The sequence below is a fragment of the Echeneis naucrates genome, chromosome 22 (assembly GCF_900963305.1).
Source record: "Echeneis naucrates chromosome 22, fEcheNa1.1, whole genome shotgun sequence".
Lineage (NCBI taxonomy): Eukaryota > Metazoa > Chordata > Actinopteri > Carangiformes > Echeneidae > Echeneis > Echeneis naucrates.
The window spans coordinates 3,098,950-3,116,539 of NC_042532.1; the positions used below are offsets into that span (position 1 = coordinate 3,098,950).

The window sequence follows — 17,590 nt, forward strand, 5'->3', positions numbered from 1 at the left end:
ATATTAGCTCACCTTTGGTCAGGCCAAATTTCCATCTTTTTTGTTTCTTGTTTGTTCCATTTCATGATATTTAAGATTTACCCATAAAAAGATGAGACCAATGAATGTGTGTTGTTTCCAAAGTCACAGAGTAATTGCTTGATCTAATGTTTGCTATGATGGAGCATACCTACGCTTAATGAATATGTATAAACATCCTCACATACACTACAGTGAAGACCCTTTTCCTGTTGTGGATAATTGACTTATTGTTGAAGCAATCTTTGATTTTGACTGTCAGTTTATCAGTATCTGGACTTTTTCTCACGGTGCCTTTTCAAACATTCCAGTATCACCTGACTAATTATAGATCCACTTTTGCGTTTTTTTTTTTTTTGTATTATTATTATTTAAGGAAAACAGGAAGAGTGAAATTGCTGTGTCTACGTGTTTTTTCATCCATACTTTTTCTGAATTTTTTATCCATCGGGTTTATGGTGGGGCTGGTAGCCAAAGACAACCATTCATGCTCACACTCAGGACTATGGGCAATTAAGTCACCAATTACCACAAACTTGCAGGTTTGGACTGTGGAAGGAAGCTGGAAAACCTGGAAGAAACCAACACTGAGCTCAGATCCTAAATCACACTCTGCTCCCCTTCTGAACTTGTTCAAACAGGTGCGATGAAGCACATAATGACAGGAAAATAGAACACTTCATCTTCATCACACAGCCCTTTAACAGTCTCTGAAGCTTCTCTTACCAACATAATACATCATATCATAATTTAATAAAACTTCCATACACACTTGAACAACAACAGATTGATGTGATACGGTCCTCCACAACCAGGACCTGAAAATGTATTCTGGTACAGGTAATGGTCTGAAAAACATATAGTGAATCAATTACTGTTTTAACGGAACTATAATAAGGTTTCACTGAGAAGGATGCAAGTTTCATATTTCATTTATTCTTTTTTCAAAACACATTTTCACACAATAAAACACACTGTGATGTATAATAGTGGCCAGAGGTGAGCAGTTCAAAACAGCTACAGCAGTCTCAGAGTTTAGACTCAACACATATTGTGATAAAACAGTTTAGAGCAAACAGCTTGGTAAAGGCTTAAGGAAATAATGGAGGGAAATGAATGTTGAGGCTGAAGGAATCAGTTTGAGTTGTCATTTATCGTTTTTGTTTTCTGTAATTTGTTACAGAGTTTTCTGAGAGCTGAATCAAAACTTAATTAACTCAATTAAAACAACTCTGTTACAAAGAGAAATTTTTTCCTGAGTTGACTGCTCTGATCACTCTACTCTTTTCCACTTGTAGTGTGTAATTAACAATTAGCTCTGTGGTTATTGTGATTGGCTTTATGTCCAATCTGAGACCCGTTTGGTTCTGAGCACAGATAAACGTGTTTGGAGGATTTGGTGACTGCAGTTGCACACTCAGGCTCTGAGACTAAAACATATGCTGCAGTTCAGCTTCAGGAAAGTTTTCTTAATATGAAATAGAGTGAGTAGAAAACCAGGAGCTGAAAATATCAATGAGCTGCTGTAGCAGGAAAGACCAGACCTTTGTTTTATTTGTTAAACAACTCAAGACTCCAGAGCTGCTCAGCCTAAGACTGAAAGGGACTGGTCTGACAGGTCAAAGGCCTGGTGGACTGCAGTCTGGATATCAGTCATATCAGATACCAGTCATCATTTTGGAGGGGATCAGTTGTCAAAAGTCGTTTGAGCGGTCACTGACAACTGGTCCCCCTGTATGTCTATTACTTATATTTCAAATATTGTGCAAATACACTTTGAAAACTTTGAAAAAACATTCTATGTTCAGTAAGCGTAGTCAGTGCAGATACTGTCCTCTCCGCTGCAGACAGCTGGAGGACATTTCCCAGTAAGATGAACAACTGGACTCTGAAGGGGGATGTTGTCTTCTGGATTTGTCCAAGTGCAGTTCAGCGACTGAGAGGAGTGATGTGATGTCACTGGTCATCAGCGGGGGTTGTTAAGCCCACCGTTGGTCAGACTCAGTTTGCTCCACCTCCTGTTAGTAAGGAGTTTACGGTTCTGCTGAACTTTCACTCGAACATCAAACACTTCCTGGATGGCCTGCTTGAAGCAGTGGAAGTTGTAGTCTATCAGTCCTGTACAGGGACAGAAACTAACTATTATTAGTGTGAACATTATGACATTAGTTCCACAATCTTCATTATACACAATGTTAAAAACAATACTTGTCAGAAAACAAAAAAGATAATTATGAAATCTGTTTTTAGAATTTGACCATAAAACAGATTCAAGAGCAGACATGATTGGATTTGCCCGAATGACATGTCGGATTCAAAATACATGTATTCAATTTCCTTTTCAAAACAGTGCACGGATTCCGTGTTTGACTGTAAAATATCAGGACAATCTAAAACAAAGACAGCAGAAGATCTAAAAGGTTTTGTTTGGAACATGAAATGAAAGGATGTTGCTGACACATGAAGGGTTAGGTTGTTTGACAAGGTTAGGGTTAGGTCGCCGGTGCATCATAGCATCGCTGTGCATTTATAAATATTTAAAAGAGAAATTAAAATGTATGTTTAGTCCATGTTTATACTCAACAATAATGACGTTGGTGAGAAAAAATGCGAAGCACGTTCTAGGTATGGTCGGCACAGGGGCTGTCAAACCACAAACCAGAACAAGGTGAAAAGCTCCAGATATAAATGCTGTGTGACACACATATCTGCACACAGCCAAGAGTGTGAAGAGATTCTTGTTTAGCTTCCCCTATCGATGTGGGGCAACAGTCACGAAAGGCATCTAGGGGAATTAACATAATTAATTAATTAATAAAAGACTTTCTGATTACATAATAGGAGGTTTAGCTGTGAGGAAAGTCACTGGCTGGATGTATTCTTAAACTAAATGATGGTAAATGCCGCAGTCACAGAAGGATTGGACCAACATTCCCAGTATCCCAGTATAAGAAGTGTTAGAAATAAAGAGCTCTGTGTTCAAATCCAGCACAAGGTGCCAGGATGATTTTAACATACCTTCACATCCAGGTTCTACATTAATGCAGTCAAGTATCAAAGCTGTCAGTCAACAGAGAAACGCTCACAGCTTGGATTCTGAAACTGAACCTTAGAACAAGCTGCCAGGACTTCCAGAACTTGTGTTGTCACAACAAAGCAGTCACCACACTTCGCCACACATAAAGAGTATGAAACATAGAACCTTCTAGCTGTGTGGCAACAGTGTCAACCACAGTTCCACCGTGCTGCTACATTATCCTTACTCATCTCCATATCTATATATATATACCTACATCATTACATCTACTTTTCTATCTACACCTATACCCGTAGCCGCATCTACAGCAACATCTACTGCTATTATACACACATAAATGTGTCAAGCGCTTCCCAGCTTAGGGGCTTTGGTTAATTGGTGGAACAAAAATTAATTAAATTATATTGATATTGTAAAGGCTTTAATCAACCCAATGAGAAAGACAGAGTCCGAAATCAAGTTTATTTATATAGCACATTTAAAAACAACAAAATTTTACTGAAGTGCTTTACAAGCTCACAAACAGTAAAAAGATGAAGGCATGATGTTTGGAATTAACTAAAGTTAAAAGACAGTGAACGTAAGGATATAAAACTTGCAATGGTTCAGACAGTCTTTATTCGAATGGGTAGAGGATTCCGCAAATTAGAAGCAGCTACTATTCTTAAACCTAGATCTAGGGACATTTAAACCATCTAATTAGCAGACATCAGTGCTGTAGCTTGAATGTGAATGTAAAAGAGGTTCAGAAAAATATACAGGTGTCAACCAATTTAAAACCTTTGAGACAAGCAATAAACTCTTGAAGGCTGTCACAATTAGTGGGGGTGGTACAGGAATGTGAGGACCCAAATGCAGGATCCGCAAGAACCAGGTTGAGGTGAAGAGTTCACTTTTAATAGCAAAAACTACTAAATAACTGAGATAAAGAGACAACAGGGAGACAGGCAGATACACAAGCAGGAGTCAGGAAACCAGGCAGGCAGACCAAACTAGACGACATAGGTGAGAAACGACCTCAAGGACCTGACACCAACTAAACAGAAAACAGGACTTAAATACACAGTGAACCAAACAAAACACAAGTCTCCAGGCAGGGAAGGCAATCAACAGGAGGGAACAACCAGGAAGTAAAGCAACGGGCAACACGACAGAACCAAGACTTCAAAATAAAACAGGACGTGTCAACACAAACCGAGCACACTAGACACCAGACAGAACTCAGAGCCCTGACAGTGAAACTAAAACCAGACAGAACTCAAAACATGACAAAGGGAAGCCAGTGCAGTGAGACTTGGACTGAAGTGATTTGCTCACACTTTTTCGTCCTAGTAAGGATTTGAGTTGCTGCTTTTTGGATTAATTGCAGTCTCTAAAGAGAGGACTTCTCCAGGCCGATTCATAACGAGTTACATTAGTCCAAATGAGTAAGAATCACAGATTTATAATGCAAGCACAATTTATTCATTTGTTCATTCAACTTCAACCGCTTTTCCGTTTCTAGGTTGCTTCTAGCTGATATTTTGTTTTGATATTTTTTTGCTCTGAGCTGATGTTTCTTGCCTTTCTATGTTAAAAGGGATTGTTTCTCATTTTATACTTATTTGTGTAGTCTGCAGCACTTTGGTCGACTGATGTTTTTAAATGTACTATAAAGATAGTTGGATTAGCGAGTACAGGAGACTGTGCAGTGACCTAAAACAAAGTTTTAAGCCTTAAAGTTTACCACACATATTAAAAGGTACTTTACTTGGAAATTTAAAAGTGCCTACACAGTTAATTCAGCCGTGGAGCCACTGGCAGTTACTGTTACATTAAAGCAGCAAAGAAAATGATTGATTTGGGTTAGTTATAGGTGAACAGCCATTGGCTGCCTAAAGGTGAACTGCGGTCTTGTTCAGACTGATTTCAGACTGGCTCGGTGTATGACAATTATATTAACAGTCTGTCTATAAAAGTTCTATAAAACCTTTGTTCTAGTCTTCATCAGGGGCCCTCTCCATTGGCTGTCCAGAAGACAGATTGTATTGAAGTCTATGCGAAATTGGATTACCTCCTCGCTTGATGTATTAACTCAGTCAATGTTTTCCTAATTAGTGAATGGTGTCAGTCTCAAGTTTCAAGTCTTCAAGCTGAATTCATTAATTCATTCATCTTCAACCGCTTTATCCATTTCCGGGTCGCGGGGCTGCTGGAGTCAAACCCAGCTCACATTGGGCGAGGGGCAGGGCCAACACACAGACAAACAACCACTCACACCTACGGTCAATTTAGACTTGCCAATTAATCTAGACATGCATGTCTTTGGATGGTGGGAGGAAACCCACGCAGACACTTGGAGAACATGCAAACTCCGCACAGAAAGGACTCAAACTGGGATCCCGTGACCTTCTTATTGTGGGGCGACAGCGCTAACCACTACGTCGCCATGCTGCCCGCTTTAAGGTGAATGAACTTCATAAAGTTGGGTATGCCTTAGGGCGTGGCTACTGTGTGATTGACAGATGTTATCACCAATTCAGAACAGAGAACAGAGCAGGGCAGCTCAGCCCTCACTCCTTCTCAGCTCCAACTTTTCCAAACATGGTTACTTCTGGTTTCAAAACACAGCTCACAAATCAATGGGTGACATGAAGAAGATGTCTGCATAAGAGTGGAGGTTGATGCTGTGTTTCCTGATAACATGAAGAAGAATTCATAATATATATTCCAAATTTTTACAATTAGCATTATTATTAATATTGTGTTTAAACGTGTGTTCTAGGACCCAACTACAATACACACAGTCACAGGTTCAGTTTGTAATGACCTTTATTGTTTTGAGCACCAAAGCAAGAAACACACACACGGTGAAAGGGAGTCTCAAGCATATCCAGTGGAGGGAGGAATCAGGGAAAAAGGAGTCCCTACAACGGTAAATACAACACGTGTCAACTCACCGCAGCCCTGGGGACAGGCAGATGGGACTCTGGAAGGGCTGATGTGATACTTGTGGTGAAGGACAAAAAGCAGGGTTTACCAGGGATCAGACAGAGGAGACCAATTGGAAACAGGGAAGCAAGGCTAGAGAGTAATGCATAACAGACAGCAGCAATGTGGCAATGAGTGACTGGAGTGAGGGGGGGTTATGTACTGGGCTGATTGCAGATGAGAGACAGGTGATTGGATCAGGTGACTAGTGAGAGGAGAAGTGGCTATAGACCAGGGGTGGGGAAACCAGGCGAGTGTTAATCATTCATCCATTCATTCCTTCATCTTCTACCACTTATCTGTCGCACTTGTTAACCTAGACATTCATGTCTTTGGGGGCAGCATGGCGGCATAGTGGTTAGTGCTGTTGCCGCACAATAAGAAGGCAGCAGGTTTGGTTCTGTTCTTTCTGTGCAGAGTTTACATGTTCTCCCCATGCATGTTTGGGTTAATTAGTGACTCTAAATTGTCCTTAGGTCTGAGTGTGAGTGTCAGTGGTTGTTTCTTTCTGTGTGTTGGCCCTAGTGACCTGTCCACGGTGTACCCCGCCTGTCACAGCACATTATTATTATCGTTACCATCAATACATTGTACAAAACATTCACCATTAAAAATAATACTAACACATTACCAACAACATACCTTTTGTTGTGATTGTTATTGAGGAAAGGGAAAAAAGGGGTAGCTCAACATCTCCAAGTAAAAGCCTCTGAAATAATCTTTGTTATATCAGCCTGGTCGTTTTTCTATTGTTTTGACACAGCACTACCCCCTGCAGCTTTATCTAGCTTTGGCACCTGATCATACAGTCACATGGTTCATGGACCAGAGAGGAAGCTCTATCAATGCTGGTGAGGCCCCCCCCCCGCCAGGTAGGGCCCCTGGCGGATTTTAGAATTGCTGTAATAAATGACCATCAAGAGCATGGGTGATACTCTGTCCATTCCTCACAGCAAATCCCAACATTTATTAGAAGGAGGATTCAGCCACCTACTTTATAATGCTTATAATGCCTGATGGCAATCTGGGACTATATGTGCCTGTAGCATTCTACTGGATATTCATTATTTCTAGAATTCAGCTTATGTGAATGGAAATGTAAGGAGGGTTACAGCTGGTCTGATTGTTCATTGTAATTGTCATTGGACAGGTTTTAACCTCTTTTTCTCTGCACCATAATGGTGGCAAAATACTGTCAGATATCATAAAGCAAGTAACAAGACCGGCAGTGTAATAACATCAATGTGTGAAATTGATTTAATAAATGTGGATTCACTTTGAGAAGGTGGTGGGGGGTGCGGATAGTCGCTGGGGTGCTTCTCTCACATTGGCCATTGCTTACAGCTTCAGGAGAAAAATTGATTTCAAAATCCATCAGAGGTGTAGCCTAAGAGAACAAAAGCAGTTAAAACTCACTGCGGACATGCACACAGACACACACAGACCATGAGAATGTGTCACTTTCCATAAGCATAAGCATGCTGTCATATCAGGATGAATCTGTGAGGAACACAAAGGAATCAATCTCTCTAACACATGAGATATCTAACTGGAGGCTGGCTGTGATGTGTTTAGTGAGCCTCCTGATAAAGAGAAGAAACACATATTTAACCTTGGGTTATTTCAGGTTTCTGTCATTTTGAAGGAACAGGTACAGGTATGACCTTGTAAGGCTGCTGCTGTGACATTTGCACAAAGGAGATGTGGCTGCTGACTTAGAATGCTTTTGGTGTGTGTGCAGGCAAAGATTGTGTGTAGGATACTGCTTTATCAATTCTTTCCCCACACCATCAGTTTCAGCACAGGAACAAATCTGAGCATACTGACAGCAATTTCACTGGTATCTCTCTCTTCTCCTTCTCCAATGCTCTTTCCTCCAATTAGGTATGAATGAAGTTGTCAGCAACCATCAATGGTTAAATGAAACAAATGAAAATTACATGTTAAATTAAAGAGGACTGTGACTTTACATCCCCATGTGTTGAGATATAAATATAATAATAGTCGTAATCAAAACCAGCAAAAACCAACAGCAGCAGTGTTAGCAGACTCATCATATGCAGCTGGGTCACTGGGGTTTTTATGAGGAATAAAATATGATGAAACAGTGTCAGATGAGGGTGAAGTGCATTCTCCTTTCCTCTTAGATACCTTAAGGAAACAATTCCTGGTAAAAAAAAAAAAAAATCTGGACAGCCCACCCAACGACTCCATTAGATCTAGGTTTTCATCTCACAGGCAGAGATATTGACACCAGGGGCATCAAGGTGAGACAATGTGATCTTTGATCAGACATAGGAAGGTAACAGAGCTTGTGACATTTAGATCCTCGTGCCACAGAGTGTTGAAGTCTGAGCCTAATTTGACATTTGTAGATGCATTGATGTTTTGGGGGTTTAATGAGAAGCTTCCCGATGCAAATCATTGGAAACATTGGAGTTGTTTTCCCTCCTGTCCTCCCTGAGGGTGTGGTCTCTTCACAAGCTCATCACACCAAGCACAATGCCTAGGTTTGAACCTGGACATTAAACTGGGCTTGTCCCTCAACAAGGCTAACATCTACAATCACATCAGTCAGTCACTTACACTGTCACACTGTCAGATCATAGACTTGTTGCTGATCTGAAGATCAGGAAAGGTCAATGGTTGTGTTGAATTAAACCCCACTGAGCAGGTCTTGAAATCAGGATGTACCCGTGTCTATATCCACTGTCAGTAAGAACAGAATGTTGTATTCTTTCTGTTTCGGAAATTCTTTTCCCATCTCTAATATATTTTGCTTGTCTGCTTTGACTTTGCTGAGTTACCAAATTACCTGCTGGTGAATGCGATCTCTCTATGGATTAGAGCAGCGGTTCTCAACCTTGTTTCAGTGAAGTTCCCCGTCAATAATTTTTTCAGCTAAAAACCCCTAAACCATTTTAAGGGCTTTTTAATTGGTTCCTATTTTTTAACATTTAGGGTTAGGGTTTTTAAAAATCTCATGTATCCCCTGGAGTGCCCTCAAGTACCCCATTTGAGAACCACTGGATTAGACTGTTGTAGACCTCTTACATGTACCAGACATCAAAGTGGCTCCTTAACTTGACTAACAACTAACATTACTTCATGCAGAACAAATCAGTGCAGTCAGGTTGTCATTGCATCATGCACTGCTCTCCAGCACTCTATTCCGGACTGATCTCCTGGTATCGACTCTGTCTGTCCCTGCCCATGTCTCCTCGTCTCTGCCCTGGAAATGTGACCTGCCTTCTGTCCCTGACTGTGAGTTCTGCCTGTGTGTCTCCTTGTTCTGGTGGCTCTGGCCCTCCTGGGAGGAGCTGCCTCCTATCTCATTTGAGAGTCTGTTCCTGCTGCCACCTTAGTCAGTCTTCCCGGTGGCTTAGTGGTATTATCATTCTTTGTCATTTTAGAGAATGGTGTTCATATCCTGGCAGGGATGTCAACTCAACTCTGAGAGGGGGCCAGCGCAGGCGACATCCAGTCTTATCTGAAACTGCTGGCTAAGGGTAAACGTAAATATGCTAATATTGTTATTCACGTCAGCAGTGACGACACCCGACTTCGCCAGTCTGAAGTCACAAAAATTAATGTGGAATCGGTGTGTACTTTTGCTAAAACGATGTCGGACACTGTAGTTTTCTCCGGCCCCCTCCCCAATCGGACCAGTGAAGACATGTACAGCTGCATGTCGTCATTTAACCGCTGGCTGTCGAGGTGGTGTCCTGAAAACAACATGGGCTACATAGTTAACTGAGAGTCTTTCTGGGGGAGACCTGGTCTAATTAGGAGAGATGGTGTCCATCCCACCGTGGACGGGGCCGCTCTCATTTCTAGAAATATCGCCGATTTTATTAGAAATCCAAAACCCTGACAATCCCGGGTCGAGACCAGGAGGCAGAGCCGCAGTTTAACACGCTCCTCTGCGCCTCAGTCAGAGCGGTCACCTGCCGAGAATAGAATAGAGTCTCTGTCTATGTTTAGGTCTATAGAAACTGTGTCTGTCCCCCGACCACCTAAATTTAGAAAAGTTATTAAACCCAAATTAAACAGAAGAACAAAAACAGAACTGAACTGAAATAAAAACAGCCACAAATTTGGTCTTAAATAAGACTGCAATTAAATGTGGACTTGAATATTTGATCACTGTCATCAAAATCTCTACTAGTAAATGATCTCATAACTGATCATCGTATTGATTCATTTTGTATAACTGAAACGTGGCTGCAGCAGGATGAGTATGTTAGCATTAATGAAGCTACACCCCCAACTCATGTTAACTTTCATATCCCTCGTACCGCAGGTCGAGGAGGAGGGGTGGCTGCAATATTTCAGTCAAGCCTATTATTCAACCTTAGACCAAAATCTGGAAGCAGGTCTTTTGAAAGCCTCACTCTTAGTCTTTCCCACTAAGACTGGAAAGGTGAAAAACCAGTTCTGTTAGTTACAGTATACCATCCACCTGGTCCGTATATCAGAGTCAGTACTCAGTACAGATAAAATCATTATTCTGGGAGATTTCAATATACATGTTGATGTAGAAAGCGACAGCCTTAGTTCTGGGTTTCTTTCCCTACTAGACTCAATTGGCTTTTCCCAGCATGTGAATGAACCCACTCACTTCTATAATCATATCCTTGATCTTGTTCTAACATATGGCACTGAAATTGACAAGCTAACAATTTTTCCTCAAAACTCTCTTTTGACCGACCATTACCTTATTACATTTGAGTTTACTTTAATGGGCTCCACAGCATTGAGGAATAAACTCAGCTATAGAAGATGATCTAAATTCAAATGAGGATTTATCTCACACACAGGTTGATGACCTTGTGATTAGTACTATGGCCATGGTGTTTAAATCTTGATGATGCCGCCCCTCTCAAAAAGAAAGTCATCAAACAGAGGAGGCTGGCTCCCTGGTATAATTCCTAAATCCGTGCCTTAAAGCAGACATCAAGGAAATTAGAAAGAAATTGGCGTTCCATTAAGTCAGAAGAGTCTCACAGAGCCTGGAAAGATAGCTTAAAAACAAATAAAAGAGCTCTCAGCAATGCTAGAATTTCATACTACTCAGCACTCATAGCACTGTAGCCAGGCTGACAGAGAGCCATAGCTCAGTTGAACCAGTGATCCCCTTAGCTCTAAGAAGTGATGATTTTATTAACTTTTTTACAGGTAAAATTCTCACAATCAGAGAAAAAATGTTCATCAGCTCTTACCTACATTAGACAATAATCTTCTACTGAATACAGCAACTCCTGAATCAACTGCAAGGCCTATTGTACATCTGGAATCATTCTCACCTCTGAATCTCTCAGAGCTAGCTTCTATAGTTTCATCATCCAGATCATCAACCTGTCTATTAGACCCAGTACCAACTAGCCTCTAAGAGATTTTTTATTTAACTGAGCCGTTCATTCTAGAGCTGATTAATTTGACTTTATCTTTGGGTTATGTACCTCAGACCGCAGTCATCAAACCCCAGCTTAAAAAGCATAACCTTGATCCAGATGTTTTGGCAAACTATAGACCCTTATAGAATCTTCCATTTATATCTAAAATAATTAAGAAAGTTGTAGCAAGACAATTACCACCTGGATGGGAACGGTTTGTTTCAAGAGTTTCAATCAGGATTAAGATCCCATCATAGGACAGAAACAGCACTGGTTAAAGTCTCCAATGACATTCTAATGGCCTCAGACAATGGATCAGCCTCCATACTTCTTCTAGATCTCAGTGCTGCATTCGACACCATAGATCATAATATTTTACTACAGAGACTGGAACATGAAATTGGAATTAAAGGAACTGCACTAAGATGGTTCAAATCCTACTTATCAGATAGACATCAGTTTGTTCATGTTAAAAACAGCTCCTCCTCATGTACTGTAGTCACTGTAGTAAACACAGCATCAATTTTCACTGTTATGCAGACGACACTCAGCTGTACTTATCAATGAAGCCAAATGAAGTCACTCAGATAGTCAGACTGCAGACATGTCCTGAAGACATAAAAGTCTTCACCTTATTGAAATGCTATCTATTCATCTAATCAGTCTGGACGGCATTACTTTGGCTTCCAGCTCCATTGTAAGAAACCTTGGCGTAACCTTTGACCAGGACATGTCCTTTGTCCCTCACATAAAACGAGGAAAATCAGAAACATCCTCTCTCAGGATGATGCAGAAAAATTAGTCCATGCATTTGTAACTTCTAGGCTGGACTACTGTAACTCATTACTATCCGGATGTCCAAACAAATCTCTGAAAGGCCTTCAGTTGATTTAGAATGCTGCTGCACGAATATTAACAGGAACTAGGAAAAGAGATCACATCTCTCCTGTGTTAGCTGCTCTTCATTGGCTGCCGGTAAAATACAGAGTAGAATTTAAAATCCTCCTGTTAACATATAAAGCTCTTAATGGCCAAGCTCCATCATATCTCAGAGAGCTCATAGTTCCTTACTGTCCTAGCAGGCCACTCCGCTCTCTAGATGGAGGTTTACTTGTGGTTCCTGGAGTATCCAAGAGTAAATCTGGAGGCAGATCTTTCAGTTATCAGGCTCCTCTTCGATGGAACCAACTTCCAGTATCAGTCCGGGGGGCGGACTCTAGCAATTTTCAAGACCAGGCTTAAAACCTTTTTATATGACAGAGCTTATAGTTAATAACCACAATAACCACACTTACTAAATCACTGTTTCTCCCAGTTCTAAGCATGTCTACTGCATTTACTAACCATGTTACTAACCATGTTTTCCCGAAGTCTCTGTTTTTCCCAGCTCCTCTCCTCTCTCTCCTTGTCTTCATCCTGCAGGTGGGTACTCATCACCATCCCATGTTCCTGCAACACCTGCTGCTCCCATGTCTTCATGTATTCTGTACTCCAGCTCATATCCATGAACTTCATGTGGCAACATGTTACAGCGTTCATGTAGCAACCTTTGTTATGATTTGGCGCTATACAAATAAATCTGATTTGATTTGATTTGATTTAGAAATTATGAACAATTCTTGGGAATTGTTAGTGAGTTGCTGCAAAGGTCCTGCCTAAACCTGTGACAAAAAGTGTTTTTCTGTGAGGTTGTAACCGCACAGTACTATTGAGCATGTTACTTTAAAAAAAGTAGTTATAATTAGTTATAGCTACTTATTTCTCCCCAAAAAGTAATAGAGTCAGCATTGCTGAGTTGCAGCATTCCCTGTTCAGGGTCACCACAGCAAGTCAGCTCTTTGACTTGCATGAATGATTTGGCGCTAGTGTTTATATCTGATGCTCTTCCTATCGCAATTAAAACTGAATATTATACATGTTTAAATTAATGAAAAAATGTGTGTGGACACCTGCACACTGCTGCCTGTGAATGCCTTGCCATGAAATTTTCCTGTAGCTTAGTCAATCATCAACACTTATCATCCTCGCTAATGCTTCCCATGCAATTGTTGGTTATGGTCAAAAGTGATGTAACTATGGAAACAGTTAGATTACCCTTTAATGAAAAAAATAACCCTGTTATTAACAGTGTGTATTTTACTGGCATTATTCCCATCGCTGCAGCACGGCAGTATTTATCTATCTTCTACTTTTTATTCATTTCCAGGTCCCCAGGGATGCTGGAGCCAAAGCCAGGTCACATTGAGCAAGTGCACCCTGGACAGGTTTCCAGTCCATCGTAGAGCAAACATACAGAGACAGACAGAAATGAACAACCGCTCACACTCACGCTCAGACCTACGGACATTTTTAGAGTCACGGATTAACCTAAACATGCATTTCTTTGGATAGTTGGAGGAAACACACGCAAGCAAGGGGAGGCCTGCCAGGATTTGCCCAACAGGATTTTCCCTGGCCAGTGGAAAGTGACGCGGTAAACACCCAGTTCCAGGGCAGCCCACCCGATCCTCAGAAACAGGTGAGGGCACAGCAAGGCAAGTTGTTTAGCTGTGTATGAGATTCCTTGTTAATAGATCAATATATTTGGCCAATAAGCACGAGTTGCTCTGTTTTGGCAAGGCCTTACCCATAAGGCATGAATACAGGAAATGTGAGTATGGATTTTGAAATAATTGAGAATTCACAATAGAACTAAAATGACCAATTCAAACCTTACATTTATCACCACGTAAAAGCTTAGTCCACAATAATGGACAGTCATTCTGATCAATGCACAATGATCCTTATGGCTCATCCTTTCTCCTATCAGATATTCATCCCTCAACAATGAGCTCAGTTACTGGAGGAATCATGGGAGCACCATAAAAAAGATTAAACCTTTTGAAGAAGAAATGTGGAACAAATAAGTACTTTAAAAATATGGAGGGATATAGAGAAATATATTAAGGAATACTATAAGAAATGTTAACCCTATTGCTTTTACCTACTGACTTTGCCAGTGCAATTCATTAATTCCTGAGTCCTGTTAATGCTCCTCCCAAATCAGGATTCATGTGGCATTTTTAGGAGAAGCAAAACAGGAGGTAAAAGCAAGTGTTTTCTCTTTCTCTTTCCTTTTACTGGCACTCCCATAGCATCGTGAACATCACATTTTGTTTCTTCTGTGCATGTACATGTACTGACCTTTCCTCTCGAAGTTGTCTTTGCGGAGGAAGCAGACCATGGCGAGGAACTTGGTGACCTCCTTCAGATACATGACCGTGGTGTTGTTCAGATGGATAATGGCCATAGACTCCTTGTCATAGGGTAAACCAGTCTCAGTGTCTGCCAGGCTGAAGGTGAAACACATGCTGCAGTGAGTAGATGTAATAATATTTAAATATTGCATCCTCTGGCGCACATGACGGACCTTGTTTCAGACATGAAGAACACTTCCACTGGGGGAGCATTTTCTATTGTTTCACTGCTGCTATTGAGGCTTCTTGTTTTGGACTGTTTCAAATCAAGCACATGACGGCTTCTCTTCAGGAAAACGACACAGACCTCTGATTCAGTATTCACCCACAGGAAGTTCAAGATGCAGAGTGCAACGTGGAGAAGTGTAGCAGTGAAGAGAAGTTAAAAGATAAACAGAGCAGGAAATGTAAAGAAGAAAAAGAGGAGTAGGAGAGCAGAGAAAGACGCTTGTTATTGGACTAAAATGATGTTCTGTTTTTGGTTTTCATTGGTAATGTATTCTGTTTGCACTGAGAAAACCAACAAGTGAAGGAAGACACAGTTGTATTCAGCCCATTTTGAATTTCCCTGCTTTATGTATGTGAGCTTCCTTAAAGCTTTATTTCTTTTCAGTACACACACACTGCCCAGCTGTAGGGTCAGCTCATGGTTCTCCAGTTTCTGAAAAAGCCAAATCAATAACAAATTCATTAAAGACTCTTCCATCACACTGTGGAACAGCCTCACATCACGCTGTCAGTTAAAGATAAACACAGATAAATACTCCTATAACGCAATATCGTCTGTACAGTTTTACTTTTTCACCTGCACACGAGGACCACATCACTAGCAACCATTTTCTCAGCTCTTCTGATTGTGATTGAGTGTATTCATATTCCATATGAGGTGTCCTCTTCGAACACACAACTAACAGTGTGTAGAGCACAACACTGCAGGGGCCTGCTAGTGTGTTTGTGTTGTTTATGTGTAGGATATAATGGTTATTTTCACTGTGTTTGAACATGTTCTGATTGCTGCTATCGCCTCAGTAGGGGCCTGATTATTGGAACCACTGCTGGGCCTCAATAATGAAAGTCTTGACTAAATACAGTGGCCTTCAGGGCTCAACGCTGTGCAATTAATACGAACACAAACAGAAAAAAACAAAAACAGACATATTAATAACCTTCAATTTGACATTTGTGCTGAATACACTGACAACACAATAGAGGTGATTTCAGGGGACAGTAGGAGGTGCTGCACCTGCTGGGACACATGGGATACATTCTCAAGTCAAAGTCACAGTGACATGCTATGGCCCATGTATTATGATGCATCTATGCAAGTGCATACTATCATGCATTATACGGACTACACTATACTATACGACACAAATATCAGGAGATAGAGGATGACATGCAGCAAAGCATCACAAGTTTTCATGGCATTTGCAGTTGATTGTCCACCCTCATGGTGCAGCACATCACTTTTTCGTGAAATAATTGGAGCACCTGTCATCAGATTGTTGAAGGTGCTTGTGTTTTTTTAAGCATCAGTGTATTAAGTCCTGAAGGCCACTCTAGACAGGTGACCACAGTGACCTTACAGAGATCCATCCATCCATTCATCCATCTTCATCCGCTTATCCGGGGTTGGGTCGCAGCCTTACGGAGATGGGCTGTTAAATATGTCAGAAGACAGAAAAGATTCCAACTTCACCTGCTTCAGATGTCTCTTCAGATGAAACTTTCTGTGGGGATGGGTGTTATATATTGTGCTCTGGGTGACAGCAGGGTTCATATTTTCACCTTGTGTCTCCTTGGCTAAATGACCCTGGAGAAAGTTGCTGCAGTGACTACACTGAGCTGGCTGTGAGGAGTCAAGCAGGTGTTTTGTGGGCAAAAGTTGACCTGGTTGCATAACTTACCGCAATGAAAACGTTGAATCAGAGAATGACTTTAGTTGATCCATAATGCTAAGGACCTAAGTAATACTTCCATAGTGCTAATAGCTCAGAGCATCAGTGTATTGACTGGCAGTTCACACAAGTTCAGTTGAAATTGACTTGTTCTCTGTCATTTCTTCTTTTTCTACTCTTTTGTGAAGTTGTTGGAAGCTTTTCAGCAGAACCACCTACTCCTCCTCCATCCCCAGCTCAAAAGTTTTCACATTACTGAAACACAACTATACTCAACCATACAGCTTTTAAAAGCAAAGAAAAAGCAACGCCAGTATGTGTTTGACTCAGATGGAGGATTTTTATGGCTGATGGTTCATTGTCTTTCACTCTCTCTCAGCAATGTCTTGTCATTATCATTGATGCGTTGATACAGGTAAAGAGCAGCATCATTTCAAAGTCATTGCTAATGTTGAAATTGCTTTTTCCTACCCAGCAACACAATTTAAATGATTTTTTTTTTTTTTCATTTGATTCTGCACCTGTTCTTGATTTATTCACAAATGTAATTTAAATGAACAATTAGTTCAACCTACCAAAATGGGGGCAGTGACAATTGCTGGTCACTGTCAACCTGCAGCAGATGCTGGAAGAAGGCCAGCAATCCCCATAAGCTACTCGATCAATTAGCATTAGCCACTTTTGATGTCTCAGAGCCACCATACAATGAATCTCACATGCTTTTGTTGGGGCAACATCTACCTGAGGAAACAGTTATCTGTTGTTTTGGACAACCTCACTGTCTTTGCTGTCAATTTTTGTTGCAGATGACAAGTACATGAATTCAAGGGTGGGGAGCAGTTTTGCCAGGGTTCATCTCGCAGTTGATTACCTCAATCTTGCATCTAGTGATCAAGTCAGAACTATAGACGGTAAATAAATAGGATGGAGCCTCTGTGACATCGTCATGGTAATGCGTGGCCTGGCATATTGAGCCAAGACTTCAACTTTGTGGCAAGCATACACTTACAGACCTGTTACTTTGAGGCCACACCC

At 40.9% G+C, this 17,590-nt stretch overlaps 1 protein-coding gene across 1 annotated transcript in view; it reads right to left on the bottom strand.

Moving 5' to 3' along the window:
- Positions 1 to 1,015: 1,015 nt before the first annotated feature.
- The window catches only part of rragd (ras-related GTP binding D), a 37,201-nt gene continuing 20,626 nt past the window's right edge, over positions 1,016 to 17,590 (bottom strand). The window contains exons 6-7 of the mRNA XM_029494081.1: positions 14,605 to 14,753; positions 1,016 to 2,136 (exon numbers count right to left, since the gene is read on the bottom strand). Coding sequence (XP_029349941.1) covers positions 1,985 to 2,136; positions 14,605 to 14,753 — 301 coding nt within the window. The 3' untranslated portion in view covers positions 1,016 to 1,984. The remainder of the gene's footprint in view (positions 2,137 to 14,604; positions 14,754 to 17,590) is intronic.